Source organism: Myotis davidii, unplaced genomic scaffold (assembly GCF_000327345.1).
Source record: "Myotis davidii unplaced genomic scaffold, ASM32734v1 scaffold1494, whole genome shotgun sequence".
Lineage (NCBI taxonomy): Eukaryota > Metazoa > Chordata > Mammalia > Chiroptera > Vespertilionidae > Myotis > Myotis davidii.
Genome location: NW_006286246.1, coordinates 3,141,015 through 3,159,235, shown reverse-complemented (window position 1 = coordinate 3,159,235; position 18,221 = coordinate 3,141,015). Strand labels below are relative to the sequence as shown.

The window sequence follows — 18,221 nt, the reverse complement described above, 5'->3', positions numbered from 1 at the left end:
GGTGGGTGGGAGGGGAGACAGCCCTCAAACAGGATGCCAAAAAAGTGAGGCAGAAATGACCACGTTAGAAAATAAAATGATGTTTACGTCCAGAATAACCCATTCTCTATCACACATCCCACCTGTGACATTAATCAGAGCCTTCACCTAGGGCCATGTGTCATCTTTTCCGTCCCCAGCAGTTTACAGATTTTCTTTTACTCTCCAGTGGAAGGAATAAAAAATAAAAAGACCCAGAGCTGCCCTAAAAGGAATGAGGAAGCGGGTGCTCTCCGGCGTCTGGCTCTGCAGGGTGACGGCCCATGATGTTCTTTCCGGTCCCAGCAGATGGTGAATTTCCACCTGCCCGCCCCTCGCTTATAATGCAGAACACGTGAAGGCAACACAGTCTGTCTCCTCTCTGCCAGCAGATTAACGGGTGTCGTGCTGCCTCTCCCGGTCCCCACGATCCCCACAGCTCCCCGAGGTAGAGGAGCTCTGGCTGGGGTTCCTCTCCACCCCCCGGGTAAGTGCCATCAGTTCGCAGGCACCCGACGGCAGGCTGCTAGAGGGTCGCTGGGCTTTCAGATCTGATCCGAAAGAGAACAGCTGCGCGGTGGAGGGTGCAGCAGAGCTATAAAGATTCTGATCACTGGAGCTCTGCTCCGGGAGAAGCCTGTTCTCTGGGGCACAGGAATTCTGTCAACGTTCCCTTCGTGTCATGTCTGAGCTTTTCTCTTTTCTGGTCGGATGAGCAAATTCATGCACAGCTCTTAGTATGACACCTGACGCATAGTGAGCTCTCCCCAAAAAGTTGTGACTGGACTTGCCATCCAGATTCTCTCCTGATGGGGATGTAATAAATGCAGAACAGAATTGGGCCTGGTGGTGAGCTGAGGCTTAACTGAGTTAGAAATGTGTAATCGGACGCTGTTCCGAATAGCATAAGACATCTGGTCACACACTGTACTGTGAATGACAACTTTCCTACCCAGTAGTTTCAGACTTCGTGTTCTGGCGAAGTGGCACTGAAATTGGCCAGCTGACCCTGTGTGTCCCTCCTGACTCTCTCCTATGTGATTTCTCCGTAGGCAGAGCGAGGCCTCACGGAAGGGGACTTCATCAGGACAGTCGGCCAAACTTCTGATGAAGCTGACAAGCAGCTGCAATGCTGTATGTGCCGCTCTCATCTTCACGCGTTCATATTTTCCAAAGGCTTGAGCCAAATGTTTACCTAACCTACTTTTTTTTCTCTTTTAGTCGAAAACACTAAATACCAATAATATGGAGACATTAATTGAATGTCAATCAGAGGTAAGAAAGCAATTTCTTGAAGTTTTTATCTGCACTGTGAGAAGAGGAAAAACTTTCTGCTTTAACTGAATATTGTTTGGCTTATTTAATTATTAGAGTAGAAAATTCGTATCCTAAATGCAGTGTGTTAAACTCTTATATGAAACAATAGGTGCTTTATTATTGATTCTAGAAGCTAGAAAGAAATCAGTGGACTCTTTGGCTAATTTTTAATATGAATAAAATGTTATATGAGCATTTTGTGGGGGAAGCCTGAGTAGGTTTCTTCAGTCCTTATTTGTAACTAAAGTAAACCTGCTTTTAGGGTGATATCAAGCAACATCCTCTGTTGGCATCATGTGAGAGTGAAGATAGCATTTGCCAGCTAATTGGTGAGTTTTGAAAACATACTGGTCTTTTATGTAAGTGCTAACAGCAAATGTTCTTGGTTTGCAAAACCACAGGATGTTTCTCTACTAGGAATTATTTGTATGATGTGCTCTTAAAGACCGCAGACCATCCACTCTCAAGTGGAGGCCCCAACACCCCGAGCATCAGAGCATCAGGAAAGACCCCTCAGAGCCACCCCGCTCTCCAAGGGGCTCCTAGTAGGTGACAGATGTCCTGGCCATTCTGTTTTGACAATTAAGGCATATGGACATATGAAAAACACTCAATGCCTTTTTCCTTTTCTTCTCTAATGGAAAGTGAATCTAAGAACCTATGTAGCAATCTTTGCTGACATTGAATTCCAGAGAACCCACAGTTTACTTTTTTTGTTTGTTTTTAATATATTTTTATTGATTTCAGAAAGGAAGGGGAAGAGAGATAGAAACATCATTGAATGGCTGCCTCCTGAATGCCCCCACTAGGGATCGACCCCACAACCTAGTCATGTGCCCTTGATCAGAATTGAACCCGGGACTCTTCAGTCTGCAGGCTGGCACTCTGTCCACTGAGCCAAATGGGCTAGGGCCCACGGTTCACTTTTCACTCTTTTCATAGTGCATTACGGTAACATAACCTTGACCCAATTCTCCTGAACCATGGGAAAAAGCCACTTCTCCACCCAGCCTCTCCCACTTGCCAGTATAAATTGTATAGAAACATATGCCGGTGCATTTAGAAAAGACAGCTTTTCTAATTAGGAAAAAAAAAAAAAAGGAGAAGGAAGAGAAAAGAGAAAAAGAAGGAAACTTGTGAAAGGCAGTGCCCATTGCACACACCAGCCTGCAGAGAGCTCTTGGTGTTCACTCATAATTCCCAATTGCCGTGTCTGGGCTCGGACCTTTCTGCAGCAGTTTGTGCTCTCCTGGTTCTAAGGCAGCCGCTGCTGCCCTGGAGAAGGGAACTACAGACTGGCTGAATGATGTAGCTCCCTCTAGTGGCCGGTGGTGCAAGCATGGCTGCAGCCCGCCCCACTAAGTATCTTCAAAATAATCTTGAGCAAGTCAGTTCCTCTCTTTATAAGTTTCATTTTCTTCATAGGAGCAGATTAAACTAATGTATTTCACATGAAAGATGTCCACCCAGCTGTTAAGGTCAATAGGTTAAGATGGTGGTTTATGACCCGCACAGTTAGGTTTTGCCAGTTTTTGCAGCCAACAGCTAGTGACGGGTAAAAACAGGAAAGGTGGAGACTGAAGAACCCTGGTGTTGATGTTTAGGGGCTGGTTGCCCTGGTAACGTGGTGGTTTTCTGGGTTGATGTTTAGAGATTAAGATGCATGCCCTTTGCTTTCTCAGTTTTTGCAAAAGTATTTCTCCCATATATCATAACAGAAGTGACATTATGTGACTGACGATACCCAGTCTGACACGGATCTCTGTTTGTTAATATTTTAATCTAAATTTTCACCTTGCCTTGTTTTCTTGGCTGTAGAAATTAAGAAGAGAAAGAAGGTGCTATCCTGGCCCTTTCTCATGAGAAGGCTTTCTCCTCCATCAGATTTTTCTGGGGCTTCAGAGCCAGAATTGAAAGCGTCATTGTTTGATCAGCCCTTGTCAATTATCTGTGGTGACGATGACACCCTCCCTGGACCCATCCAGGTAGGAGCACGTTGACTTGTCACCCTACCTCAGCTTTCTGCCAGCTTGAAAAGTCCTTGGGCAGCCTGAATGTCATCCTCATGCTGAGCTTGTTGAGGCCGATCTTTCGTGTTTTCCCTCTTAGAAATGGTTTCTGCCGGGAGTGCAGTCAGGACAGTCCCTGGCTGCTTACAGTCTAGAAATTGCTTGTATTTGCCAATGAGCTCAGGTTGATGGTCGCTCTGTCCTTGACTTCCTAGAGTTAAGAATGTTGAAAATGTGTGGCTTCTGAAAAATCAACAGACAGAGATGTGGTGTAGCATATCTGATCCGAAATCCAATGTGTATGTGGAATGGGTCCCAGGAAGGAGGCTGGAGCAGTTCTAGAACGTGCAAATGAGAGCTTCCACCAGGCACCTCCTCTCAGAGAAGTGGAGGGTGGAGGAAGAGTTGACAGCAACTGGACTGAAGGGAACAGCTGGCATCAGTGGTCACTTGTTAAGACTAACTCAGTATCATGGGGAACTAACTTCAATGGAGAGGATGTTTTATGACAGATGAAGTTAGCTACTGTGCATATGCACTCTTTTCATCCTCTTTCTCCTTCCTAAATATAGCTTTCTAGTGTATTAGTAGCAAAGTATGTCTTCAAACCAAGGGTCACCATTTCCTATTCCTATGCCTCTTTCCTCTAGGATATCCTCACTATCCTGTGCCTGAAAGGCCCTTCCACTGAAGGGATATTTAGGAAAGCAGCCAACGAGAAAGCCCGCAAAGAGCTCAAGGAGGAGCTCAACTCAGGAGTCATGGTGGATCTGAAAAGTCTCCCCGTGCACCTCCTGGCAGTGGTCTTTAAGGTGAGTTCACAGCATTGGCGCCAAAGAACCTGCCAACGGGTTCTGATACATTAATGCTCAGGATACAAGAAATGGGTTCTCCTCTCTACAAACCAGAGTACACTGATCTTGCATTTTGCTTAGGTTGAGCCTTTTATTTATTATATAAGGCTTTAAAGTTCCCCGGCATTTTGAGGAGAAAGGGACTTGGGTTGTCCTATGGCCAAGTCCATACCCCTGAATCTTGTGGCCCCTTGAATGGTGCCCTTACTGTACCTGTTGTAGGAAGTTGCTGAGAGACAACACGAGAGAGAGATCTCCTTCAAACTAACCAAATACAGGAAGGAAGGGGCACAGCCTGTGGCAAGATGAGCATAGGTTCCCTGAGATGGAACAAACCAAGTGGAGAGAAAGACACCAGCACGTTACCCAGCACAGACAGGCCAAACGGTACCCTTTCTTCATCCTCCAGGACTTCCTCCGAAGTATCCCCCGGAAGCTGCTCTCCTGTGACCTGTTTGAGGACTGGATGGGTGCCCTGGAGAGACCGACGGAGGAGGACAGGATCGAGGCCCTAAAACAGTAAGTCGTCAGGGTCCTCCCACCTGGACGCCATCTCTCCATTCATCGTGTGGCAGGGTGCTCCATGGTAATGATGAGGGGACCCGCGTGGAACTGCTCATCTGCCCAGAATGAAAATCAGGCGTTACCCTGGACATTTACAAACAGTTTCGGCCAAAGGAGAGTAGACGCTTTTTCAAAAAGTAGAACATGAGCTTCAGTACAAATCAGAAGAGGTGGGGGAGTCTAAAAAGATAAGTCGTTTGAGAAGGTATGAGGCAGAATCATAGATGAAAGCTTCAAAACGGGCTAGCCAGCCAGGTGTAGGAATTTGGGGTTTTCCTTAACCTATACCCACTGGTGTCCTGCAAGACAACCATTCTCCCAGAAAGCATCCCTGACAGCACAGAGAACAATCTAGAAGGGATTGTTTTGTTCATTAAATTCCATAATATACTTCATATTCTTCTAATTAACCAGAATGAAAACTATATAAAAACAAACACCAGTGACAGCGAAAATAATTACATATGTGAATGAAAGTATGACCTCTTGGTGACTAGAGAATCTTAAATGCCTAACTTTAAAATATCAGCACTTTTGCCCTGACTGTATTGGCTCAGTGGATAGAGCATCGGCCTGCGGACTGAAGGGTCCGAGGTTTGATTCTGGTGAAGGGCATGTACCTTGGTTGCTGGCACATCCCCAGTAGGGAGTGTGCAGGAAGCGGCTGAATCAGTGTTTCTCTCTCATCGATGTTTCTAGCTCTCTATCACTCTCCCTTCCTCTCTGTAAAAAAATCAATAAAATATATTTTTTAAAAAAATAAAATATCAGCACTTTTGCCAGATCCTATGAGAGTGTGCCCATATACTATGATTGCCCACATGCCTAAATATTTTCAATGAAATATTTATAGAATTGAAGACATTAGAGTGTTTGTCCCAAAATGAAAATTACTTTCTACTTAAAGACATGAAGCTCTTTCAGAACAATAACATCTTGTGAAAAATAAAAATGATCCATATATTAGAGTTATCATTTCATTTTTTTTAAAGAGAGGCTTTAAAAGCCTAATTTATTATTTGTTAGTAATAATGTTGCTGTTGAAATGCTGCCTTGACCATAGTTATGAACATGCCTTATACACTGATTTCTTCTCCGTAAAGATTTCTCAGAATGGTGCAAAAATGTCTCATCTTTGTTCCATGGTCACAGGTTAGAAAGGCAAATGATTGTGTTAAAAACACACACAAAACACAGTCTTTCTGTGTTAGGAACAAAAAGGCATTGTTCGTGGCTAAATGATTCTCCTACAAAAATGGTTTTCAAAATATTAAGCTCTGATATTTGTTGCAGGAGTGAATGCTCCCACACCTATAAATAACAGGATGAGTCATTGGTGTCGGCCTCGTAGGTTGTCATGATGTCTGGTTAGCCAGTTTCATCCCATGTCAGCTGCCCTTGGAAGAGTCTGAATGAGCATTGCATAATGTTACTTGTGAAAGCAGCACCTTCCTCATTTTAAAGGAAGTCTGGGTGAGGGAGTTTCGGCTGCTACCCTGCAGCCAGCAAAGCCTCTGGCGCCTCTGAGCCACCCCCTGAACCTCATTGCAGGGTCGCAGAGAAGCTGCCGCGGCCCAACCTGCTGCTGCTCAAGCACCTGCTCTCCGTGCTCTACCTGGTCAGCAGTAACGCCGAGGTCAGCAGGATGGACGCCAGCAACCTCGCCATCTGCGTGGGGCCCAACATGCTGACCCGGGAGAATGACCAGAACCTCTCGCTGGAAGCCCAGAAAGAGTTGAACAATCAGGTTTGTTCCAGCCTGTTTCTGGGAAACTCAGTTTCTGATCCCCCACCCGTCCGTCTGCACATCAAGGCGATGCAGTGCCTGTCGTCTCTGACTGGTCCGCCCTCACAGTGAAGGTGGGAGACACAGGGTGTCTTGGTCACAATTCCACTATCAGATGGGCAGTTAATGACCTAAGCCCAGGCCGCGGCCTTTCACCTCCGAGAGACAGTTTAGTGCTTCCCATGTTCACATCCGTCTCCCCGGCAGAACACCTCCCCTTCTCTCCTCTGGGCATCACACTCCGTCCTGCTGTGGTTGGAGACACTCCTCACTTAAAGGAAAAATTCAGTTGCTTTAAAAGTTTCTCAAATTCCCAAATAAAAAGTGCATGTCTCAAAAATGACTTTAATATAGAGATGGTTGCCACATTTTCTGTCTGCTCTTCCCAGACACATAACCTGTAGGCTCCTTGTGGCACCGCCCTGGCAGCTGACCCTGCCCTGTCCCCCTCCGTTTAAGCTGACCATCTGCTCATGTGTCCTCCCAGGTGAAGACTTTGGTGGAATTCCTCATCGACAACTGCTTGGAAATCTTTGGGGAGAACATTCCAGCACATTCCAGTTCCATCTCCGATGACTCCCTGGAGCACACGGACGGCTCAGGTATGGGCGTGCTGTCGGCCTCGCGTTGCATCGCGTGTCCAGTGTCCAGTGTCCCAGGTTATGAGGCAGGAGCTGCTGTGACAGGGCACAGGCTGAGTGTGGACTCACCGGGGGGGAAAGGGGTTAACTGAGCTCCTGGCTCTCCCTGCAGCATCTCCTGGGGCCGCAGGCACTCACTGGGGCCGCGCCTGGGCCCCTGCTTGTTCCACAGCAGAAACTGTTAGTCTTGCTGATGAACCTGAGCCAGAGGGCGGGTCATACCCTTCTGTTTCCACTATTGGAATACGGTCTGTTAAAATGGAAATGAACCCAAAAAGGCCATCCGAAGGGTCGTTTTTTAAAGTGAAGATCAATCCATTTTCAGTGAAATGCTGTTTTCTCCTTCCCCACCTCCCTCCCTGTCCCCATTGACAGAGTTGACTTTGAAAGAAACACATATTTAATGTGGCAAATATCTTTCTTACAAACCCCAAAGTAGCTTCACCAGATTACCCACTGCCACCCCCGATAGGAAGCTCATTTCTGAAAGCTCAACCTCCCTTTCATGTCTGCAGACGCATCAACCCTGCAGAATGACTCGGCCTATGACAGCAACGACCCTGACGGGGACTGCAGCAGCGCCCTCGGCTCCCCAGCCAGGCTGCCCCCGGGGCCCTGGGACACAGCTGCCCGCATGGAGCCCGTGGCCAGCACTGTGGCCCGGCTGAAAAGCTCCCTCGGTGACCCGGACAGGAGGCACTCGGAGCCCAGCGTGTCGCCCTCACCAGAGCACCTCGGGAGCCGGCAAGCTAACCTGAAACTGACACGCAGTGAGGACTCCCCCCGGGCCCGGCCGGCTTCCCAGTCGGGAAGTGAGGAGGCCGAGGACCCCTTCCCAGAGGAGGTGTTTCCCGCGGTGGACAGCGGGAGCCAGAAGCCGCAGGACCTGCGGGTGCAGAGCTCCCCGCAGGGATGGGCGCCCACGGCCTGCTCCAGCGGCTCCCCGGACGCCTCCTCTGACAGCTCGCCCCCAGCTTCCCCCTCCAGCCCCAGGAGAAACTTCTTCAGCAGACATCAGTCTTTTACGAAGACGGATAAAAGTAAGCCCACCAGAGAAATAAAAAAACACTCCATGTCCTTCTCCTTCGCCTCACACAAAAGGGCACTCCCCAAGCCCCCCAGCCTGTCTGTGAGAGCCAGAGAGCCCGGCAGGAGAGACTTCAGAAGGGAGAGCCAGCTTGCCGGGCGAATCGTCCGGGAAAACTTGTCTGAAACCCACGGCCAAGCAGCTCTGGACTTTAGCCCAAGATCCTGTGCCCTGTCGGGGGAGGACGTGTTCCGGCTGGTGGACAGGACGAGGCCCGGCAGCCCACCCTCCTACCAAGAGGCCGTGCGGGGCCAGGCCCCAGCGCTCACTGCCCTTGGGAGCCAGACAGTTGGCAGCCTGCGGGCCAGGATGCTCAGCCTGGACTCGGGGCTGCTGCCTCGCCTACCCGGGCACCACGGAGGGGACTCAGGGGACGCGTGTGGCCAGGAGCCACTCGACAGGCACAGACTCTCGCCCAGGACTGCGAGCTGGAGCCACAGCAGGGCCGGCTGTGCTTCCGTGGAGACGATCGGACAGGTGGCCGTCACTGGGAGGCCCGAGCTGCACCAGCTCAGAACCGCGTCCGAGTCTATGCAGCGGAGCCCGTGGGACTGCCTGGCGGGGCGCTGCAGCCAGCCGGCCTTCGAGGCTGACCAGCTTCTCTACGCCAAGGAGTCCTACATCTAGGAGGCGGCCAGGCGTGTGGCACACCCGTGGCAGATGCAGTGGCCGCATGAATTGCTTCCAGACTGTTTTCTAAAAGTCCAGAATAAGCTCCTTCGAGGCATCGTGTAGCCCTCGGCAAGGACAGCTGCACGGCCCTCGGTGCCGGCTGCGTGCACCGATCCGTGCACACATAGCACATGTATAAAGTGTGTTCCAGACAAGGCGTCGGGTGCAAAAATGTCCACGTAAACACGTGTCTGTATCTGTTTGTGAATTTGGGGTGCACTGCACTGCTCTTCTCCCCCTCTTGGGGCACTTTCTACCAGCTGGTGTTTAAAACTAATGTTTTCTTGTTCTTATGTTGCTTCAAATGTCATGCGCGTTTTCATTGTTTCCACGAGCTCCTTCAGGGGAAGGCCTACCTCTCTGCCAGCAGCGCCCTAAGCAGCAGGGGGGGCGGCTCGTCACCGCAGGAAGGGGAGCAGCAGACTCACCGCAGGGCCCCTGTGGGGTTGTCAGGGCACCACGGACGCTGGGGAAGGAAAAGGCCGTCATGAAAATGTATGGAAATACTTCCATGTGACTTCTAGTCATGTGATCCTAATGGGATCGGTTAGTGAAAACCCATCACATCGATAGCACTTTGAGCTTCCTTGCGGTTCAGGGATGTCTTCCCAGGCGTGTGGAGGATGGTACTTTATATGCATCACGGTCGGATATAAACTTCAGTATAATCTCACTACAATAAACTGCCTGCCTTTTTCAAAGTAAAAATGTTCCTTCTTTGTTTGTTTTTGTTCATTCTCAGCTGAGGATATTTTCCCATTGATTTTAGGGAGAGTGGAAGGGAGAGGGAAAGACAGAGAGAAACATCCATGTGAGAGAAACACATCAATAGGTTCCCTCCTGCACATACTCCAACCAAAGCCGGAGAATATGCCCTTGACTGGAATCGAACCCGGGACCCTTCGTCCGAGGGCCAACACTCTGTCCGCTGAACCAAACCAGCTCGGGCTAAACATGTTCATTCTTCACTGACATGTTACTTCCTTTCCCTCTGTTCACAGAACCCCACCAAGAAAATCATTCACACATTGATTCACTCAACGAGCACTTGCTGAGTATGTACATTTGTTAGTCTGGACCAGCGGTTCTCAACCTGGGGGTCGCCACCCCTTGGGGGGTCGAACGACCCTTTCACAGGGGTCGCCTAAGACCATCGGAAAACACATATACAATTACATATTGTTTTGTGATTAATCACTATGCTTTAATTATGTTCCATTTGTAACAATGAAAATACATCCTGCATATCAGATATTTACATTATGATTCATAACAGTAGCAAAATTACAGTTATGAAGTAGCAACGAAAATAATTTTATGGTTGGGGGTCACCACAACATGAGGAGCTGTATTAAAGGGTCGCGGCATTAGGAAGGTTGAGAACCCCTGTTCTAGACTAATAGCAAAGCTGGGGGTCTTATGTTTGGAAAAAGAGAATCCCTGTTCTTCTGAGGTTTGCAAAACCATGAAATGTACCCACTTGAGCCATTTTTCAGCAGATGGTCACTCACAGGCCAGAAAATTTAGTATGCAAAACAGAGGACCATAGCAAATACCATATTCCCTGTCTTTTTAGTGAATTAAACCTTATTTTTATTGTTTTATTAGCAAATATAATGATAGTTTGTTAGAGATACTTGGAAATTTTCCTTATTTTGTCACCTTCTCTCATAAAATACTGAAAGTTATAATTGTTAAATATTTCTGTATAGACTAGCTACCAGATGGTGACGACCTATTTTTTCAGAGGTGGTTTATTAATAATGTAACACAAAGTTAAAACTGCTATAGCTCGGATTGCTGAAGGCAGCACATTGAGGCCCAACAATATCATAAAAAATACTTTATTAAGCACCACCGATAATGTGTAGATTTCAAGGACAGACACCCCCACCTCCCCGACTGCTAACTTAAGCAATCCTTTTCCAGAATTGGACACTACTAGAAATAGTTACAATTTTTAGCTTCTACCACGTGGCCAGGGCTGTGCTAAGTATTTCAGACTGAAAACATTTTTCCCATCATGTTTTTAACAACTTCTTACTGAGAATCAGAGAATCCTCATCCAACAATGGGTAAGACTGTAAGGTAGGCAGCCTCCAACCTACTCCACTCTACCACTGACCGGACCTCCCCGTGACCCAGCTCAGACCACGAAAACCCTACCCCAATTTCCTACTGTGAAAAGGCAGGCGTCGACTGGAAGCTCTGCCTGTGGCCGGGAGCACAGTTTGCTGACAGGCATGTAGGAGTGTCTTGCAGTGAAGCGCATGCCATCATCGTGACAGTCTCCGGACAGTCTCCGAGCGGGGAGACAGGCCGGGCGGATCCAACACTGCAGGGTGCTGTGCGCACTCCTCGTTTACAACAGGATGGCCCGGCCCGGCTGCCGCGGCCGCCACAAGCAAGTGGCTCAGACAACCGAAATGTGTCGTCTCCCGTGTTAGGGGCTGGGAGGGAGATGGAGGTGTGGGCAGGGCTGGTGCCTGAAGGACCGTGAGGGAAGGAGCTGTCCAGGCCTCTCTCCCTGGCCATAGATGGTTGTCTCTCTGTCCCCCACCCTGCCTTCCCTCTATGTGTATCTGTCCCCAAACTTCCCTTTCTGGTGAGGACACCAGTCATATTGGGTTGGGGCCCACTCGAATGACCTCATTTTCCTCTTTAAAGTCACATTCTGAGATACTAGGAGTTAGGACTTTAACAAATAAATTGGGGGGGGGGCAACACCATTCAACCCACTACACCAAGTTTCACAGGTAATACCTACCAATACCTTGATGACACGGACAGTTTTTAATGCGTAGACAGAGGGCGCATGCTTACAGTGAGGTATGGGTGATAGGAGCATGGTATGTCAGGCAAGGACCCAGGAAACCAGCCTCTGTCCACGGACCTCATTGGGCCCCACAGTCCCAAATGGGACCATCACCAAGGGACCTGACTCCCCCGTAGGGGCTTCTACCTAAATCCACGCCTGATCGCCAGTGTCCGGCGTCTGGGCCTCTGAGCGCCCCTGCCTCGCCTGCCGGGCCTGCCTGCTCAGGAGGACCCCGGCCCTCTTACCAAGCGAGAGACAGGAAAACTTCAGCACTCAGTGTCCTGGAATCTGACAGAACAGACTAGAATTTCTTCCCCTGGGGGAAGGCAGGGAATTTTCTCTCCTCCCACACAGAGGGGAGGGGTGATGCACTGTGACCGCCTGCGGTGACACACTGAGCCCACCCCAGCACCACCCACGACGTGGTCCAGAAACGTCGACTTGCGGATGGAACCAAGGAGGGCTGTTCGCACCAGAGCTGAGCGAGACTGCTCGGCAAACAGCACAGAGGCGACACGGGGTCCCTGGGCAGTGGGCGTGGTGGCCACGGCTCGTCGTGCTAATGAAGCAAACCACAGTGAAGGCCCCGTGCTTCCCACGGCCATAGGCGAGAGTGGCCAATGCATGGCCAGCGCTGTCGTCCTAACGCACCCTTAGAAACATAAATTCTGCTGAACTTTCCTGATTGTGATCTCCCTGGAGGCAGCGCCAGGACCGCCCTCCTCCTGAAGGCCAAAGAGACAGAAACCCACATCAGCTGGATCTCACGTACTTGGAGATTTTTAATTGAATTATGTAAGATCTTAACTCTGCATCTGCAGAGGGCACATCACTGAGGAGTCAGAGTACAAACATTTTGCTAGAGATGGAAACAAATCACTTTCTGGCACTATTTTAACTGTAGACTCAGACCCTGCATGGTGTCCACTCCCGGGTACAAATTCCATGTCAGGGAGGAAAGATGGGGGCAGCCCCCCTCCTCTTACAGGCGGCAGAGAGGGGTCCGGAAGCCACAGCCACAGAAAGCAGAGAGCAAACTCAGAGCGACAGCGTCTCTGGAGGAGATGAGACCCGAATTCACAGCCCCTGAGTCCACACCCCACATGTGCCACGGGGGGGCCGGGCGCCCACAGTCTGAGCCCCGGTTTCCTCACCCATGGAATGGGGGAAATCCTAGCACCACAGCAGCTGTGGAATTAAAGAACTCAACCCCAAAAATACAACAGGGTTCCCTCTATCTATGCCATTCCTTCCACCTCGGCCTCGCAGAAAACCCTCTGAGCTGGGATTTCTCCAGGCTGCTGCCACCGACTGCCCTTCCCTTCAGCGCCCACCCCCGAAGGCCCCTCCCTCCCCCTTCCCGTGGTCCTCTCTTCTGTCTGGTCTGGATTCAGACTCCACAGGAGAAGATTTGGGGCGCTATCCTTTCTTTCCTTTCTTACTTGAAGCATTTTCTGAGCTCTGCGTGGGTGCCAGGGGCCGTCACTAGATGAGGAGTTCTTTGTTTTGTTCTGTTTTAAATTCTCTGCCATTTCATTTAATTGTCACGACGTCATGAGGTGAATGTTCATATCCATGTTTTTATATGTGAGAAGAGGATGTAACTCGCCCCTGATCACACGCTAATGCAAGAGGAAGTGGGCATTTGATCGGCCACATGCTGAGGGCGGCTCTTTTCCTCCGTCCCAGCCTGTGGGATGAGGGGCACATATTCGAGGCTGGTTGTAGGTTTTTTTCTGTAATAAAATCTGTTCTATTCCACAGACCTGAGATACTTTTAAATCCACAGAGAAGTTCCATCAAAATGGGTGAAGTTTACCTTTGATCAGAGATAAAGGCCAAGGAACTCCTGGCTTTCAACTAAAACCACGTGGATTCTAGCACGATTTGATGGCCCGCGTCTGTTTTTCCGGTGAAACTGAGACCCCGGGGCACAGCGCATGCAGAGGGGGAGCCGAGGGGCTGCCCCGGGAATGATGTCCCTGACTCCCCGGTCGGATCGCTTCTGCCAGATTCATCTCAAAGAAATCTACTCGAGGCTCAGAGCCTTTCACAAAAACAACTCTCATTTTTCAGAAGAGGAAGAGGTCGGGGTTTTTTATATCTCCTTACAAGAAGTTTCCATCCGCTGGCTTCGAATTTTACTTTTTATTCAAAAGCCCGGCGTGGTTTTGAGTTGGAAACGTCCCAGGACCTGAGCGCCCTTTTCTCACGCTCTGAGTCACGGTTCTGCCCTGTGGGGTGGCAGCATCCTCTCACCCGACCTGGGAGCTGCGGAGGCTCTTCCAGCAGAAGGAAATGATCGGAAACACCTCATTCTGAGCTCCCGGAGGAACGGAAACACAGAGCAGCTCCGACCCTGAGTGTGAGCCTCAGAGCCAAGCAGCAGCTTCGCGGAGGACCGGTCGGTCTGGGCTCCGCTCCTTCAAGCCCGATCTCCTAGAGCAGTGGCTCTCAACCTTCCGGCCCTTCAAATACAGCTCCTCATGCTGTGACCCAACCATAAAATTATTTTCGTTGCTACTTCATAACTGTCATGTTGCTGCTGTGATGAATCGTCATGTAAATATCTGATATGCAGGATGGTCTTAGGCGACCCCTGTGAAAGGGTCGTTCGACCGCCAAAGGAGTCGCGACCCACAGGTTGAGAACCGCTGTCCTACAGGAAAAAGAATGCGAAAGTCACCAACACAGACTCAAGAGGGAGCACTAATATTTACGTGGAACGAGAAACAACACCACACGCTGTCAATGTAATGAAGCTGACATTAAATTAATTGTAAATTTAATGAAGCTATATTTTGATAACCAACAAAATCCCCCTCAAAATTACACAATATTTTTATTAACACTGCCCCCAGGAGTGACATTACAGACTCCAGAGACAGTTCGATAATGCTCCCTTCTGTACAGTTTTAGGATGCACACCCTTTTTAGTCACTTCTTCCTATAAATAAAGATTTTGTAGCCCTGATCAGATAGTCCCAATATGCCAAGATTTTGGGTTCGATCCCTGGTCTGGGCACACACAAGAAACAATCAATGAATGCATCAATAAGTCAAGCAACGAATCAATCACCCTCTCTCTCTCCCCCTTGTTCTCGCTTTCTCTCTCTCTCTCTCTCTCTCTCTCTCTCTCTCAAAATCAATTTAAAATTATTTTTTAAATAATTTTGTAATATTTTCTGTTGAGAGAATAAAAGTTAATTTTTTTTAGCTTACTTGATTAAAATTTGAGGTTCTCTTCGACATTAATAGTTGAGTCATTCCCAAACCTCCTGGAGCAAAGACACAGCATGCCCCCTGCTTCCTGTTTCCATATTCCTGACCCACAGAACCTGGGGGCATAAGAAAATGGTTATTATGTAAGCCACTCATTTCTGGGGCAACTAGTTACACAGAAATAGAAACTAGAAATGTTATTATTCTTAGTATTTTCTTTTCTGTGCCTTTAAGGATATATTTCTTACTGAAGTGAGTCACTAACTTCTTAGATCAAGAGGAAATGATAGTGTGTCTGAGATTCTGAGATTTTCTTTAAGGAACAGAAAAACAACAGATCAGCGACATTTCTAGACATGATTATCCTGTGTACCTAATGAAATACTGCCCCCATCCCCCACTGACAATGCTGGAACATTCACAAGTCCCGGGGGAAGGAAGCTAAAGACAAGCTTGAGAACTGAAACACCGTTCTCTAGTCCTGCCCAACTAAAAGTACCACCATTCGGGCAAAAGTCAGAAAAGATGCAGAAAAATATGTGACACTCTGCCCATGAAAAGGATCAATACACGGCCCCCTTCCGCTCTCACTTGGAGAAATGGCGGGGGTGGGGGAGGGTTCCTTCTGAACACCGTATCTCCACCAGGTAGAGTTACGCCAACACTAACAGATACTGGAACCAAGTCACCTAAGAGGTCATCAAACATGACATGTCTTCTGAAACATGGAGTAGAGCCCGTGATGTGAGAAATACGTTTTCTGGGGAAAGGCAGCAGCGTCTAGAGGAACAGTCCTGGGGGGTTCTGCAGGCCAGTCACACTCCTGCACTTTGGTCCGAAGTGAGTAGGCTGGTCTTATAAATCCTAGTGGACCGTAAAGTCCTCATCACTGAGCTTTTCATTTTTTAAAAATATTTTTTTATTGGTTTCAGAGAAGGAAGAAAGAGAGATAGAAACACCAATGATGAGAGAGAATCATTGAGTGGCTGCCTCCTGCACGCCCCCTACTGGGATTGATCCTCAAACCCAGGTATGTGCCCTGACCTAGAATCCAACTGTGACCTCCTGGTTCATAAGTCGACACTCAATGCTGAGCCACGCCTGCCAGACTAAACGTTTCCTTTTTAACTGCTGCTTTGGGTAGCAGAAGTCTTCAAGTATTTTTCATGGGGGACAGGTTGCGGGTGCTCACACTGAAGCCCCATGCCCACAACACGGCCGTTCCTGAGTCACAGGAACCGCCCTGGTACACTTCAAACATTCTCCTCTTGCCCAGCAAGTCCGGATGGGCTTCTACCACGTGCAACCAAGAATCTTCACCAGAATAACTGCCTCATGTCATACCTACACAGCTACGAAGGCAGGCCTACATTTCATAAAAATTGTTTTAAATCTTGTTTACATAATACTTCACATTTTCCAAACATTCTTATACACATTATCTCTTTCGGTATGCAAAATAATGGTGTAATACAAGTAAAGCAGTGTCTATTATCTATTATTTTAAAATAACAACTAAAATGTTGTCTTTGTCAAGAAAACAAAGAATCATTTAAATGTTGCCTGAGGCCACACAGCTAGCAAGTGCAAAACTGTGGTGCAGCTCTGGTGCCCAACTCCAAATGCAGCGCCCTCGCTCCACACCCTGCTCTGAGGGTGCCCGCCCGGCCCAGGCTCGCTGTACGCGGTGCTACGTACACATATCAAACATTCCGGAGAGAGCCTTCCACCATGTAAATAACCACCTTCTCATTGGCCTGCCTTGTAAATGTGAGTTTATAAAAACAGTACTTCCTTCATGCCAGGTACACTTGGGCTGCAATTATTTTATCGCCTAAAAGCTAACAAAGTATTGGTGACACCTTGTGGCAAAAAAAAACTTGTAAACTCGTGTGCTACTGCTACCACCCTCTCTCAGTAGGAAGACGGGTCCACAGGCCTTAGGCACTTCACTGAGGGGTGACGACAACAGCAACACTTCTGAAGAATCATCTACGGTCCCAGAGTCTACGCCTCATCTTTAGAGGTCTCGGGGAAACACACTTCACTGACACCCAGACAATATTGTTAACGTTGTGACACGAAAACCAAAGCTGCTGGTATTTCAGCGCAGACCCACCCCACGATACAGAATTCTTCAGGCCCTGGGCCGACACATGAAGGTGCAGGAGCCTCAAAGACTCAGCAAAGCGCCCACCCCATCCCCAAAATGATGTCTTGGGCGGCCCTTGCCGCTGGGTGGACCCGAGGCCTCTGAGGTGCCAGCAACAGGCGTGGGGACTCCGAGGCCGAGTGGGGACCTGCGGACCAGGAGGGGCTTTCAGACTACAGCCCAGGGCACATGCCCAGCTGCAGGCTCAACTCCCAGTCCGCCCCAGGCAGCTAATCAAGGATTCTCTCCCATCACTGACGTGTCTCTCTCCCTCTCCCTTCCTCTCTGAAATCAATAAAAACATATTTTAAAAAGAAAGAAAGAGCTGAAACCGGTTTGGCTCAGTGGTTAGGGCGTAGGCCTGCGGACTGAAGGGTCCCGGGTTCAATTCCAGCCCAGGGCATGTACCTGGGTTGCGACCGGAATGACCAAAATGACCAGAACGACTGGTCGACCAGTTGCTATGATGTGCATTGACCACCAGGGGGCAGAATCTCAATCAGTAAAATATATTTTTTTAAAAAAGAAAGAAGGCGGGAATGCAGGCAAGGCTGCGGAGCGCGGTGGGGGAGGCGGGGCGCTGGAGACCCCAGGGGCGCCCTGCCGCCCGCAGGTTAACAGAGAGGGGAGCGGGGGCGCCACTGGTGTGCGCTGGACCCTCGTGGGCAGCCCGGGTGGCGAGCAGCGGGAGGGCAGCAGGAGAGACAAGCGGGGAGGCCCCCACGGAAGGGAGCGCGAGGGCCGGGCGAACGGCGCCAACACCAGCCCCAAAGCCACACAGAAGCGGGGCCGGAACCGTTCCCGCATCCGCCAGGGACACCGCAGGGGGCGCCACGCCCAACGTCCCGGCCGCAGAGCGGCTAACGCGCAGGCGCACCTGCCGGGGAGGTGCGGTGGGCGGAGTCAAGAGCCGGAAGGGCGCGGCCCCGGGGCCCTTCCCATGAAACCCGCCCCTGGAAACGGCCTGGAGGCCCCGCCCCCTGGCGGAACTCGTGGTTGCTGGGCAACCGGTGCGGGCGCCGCCGGCGGCTCTATGCTCCCGCTATAGCCTGCGGAGTGCGGCTCCCACCTCTCGCCCTGG

The 18,221-nt window shown here is 49.6% G+C and overlaps 1 protein-coding gene across 1 annotated transcript; it reads left to right on the top strand.

The window, feature by feature from the left end:
• The first annotated feature begins 254 nt into the window (after positions 1-254).
• Positions 255-9,656, top strand: TAGAP (T-cell activation RhoGTPase activating protein). Its single transcript, XM_006757691.2, has 10 exons — positions 255-505; positions 1,071-1,152; positions 1,240-1,293; positions 1,598-1,664; positions 3,154-3,320; positions 3,995-4,156; positions 4,608-4,717; positions 6,314-6,509; positions 7,036-7,150; positions 7,705-9,656. Exons 2-10 carry the CDS (start codon positions 1,126-1,128, stop codon positions 8,901-8,903), a joined length of 2,097 nt encoding a protein of 698 aa, XP_006757754.1. The 5' UTR covers positions 255-505; positions 1,071-1,125; the 3' UTR covers positions 8,904-9,656.
• Positions 9,657-18,221: the final 8,565 nt, after the last annotated feature.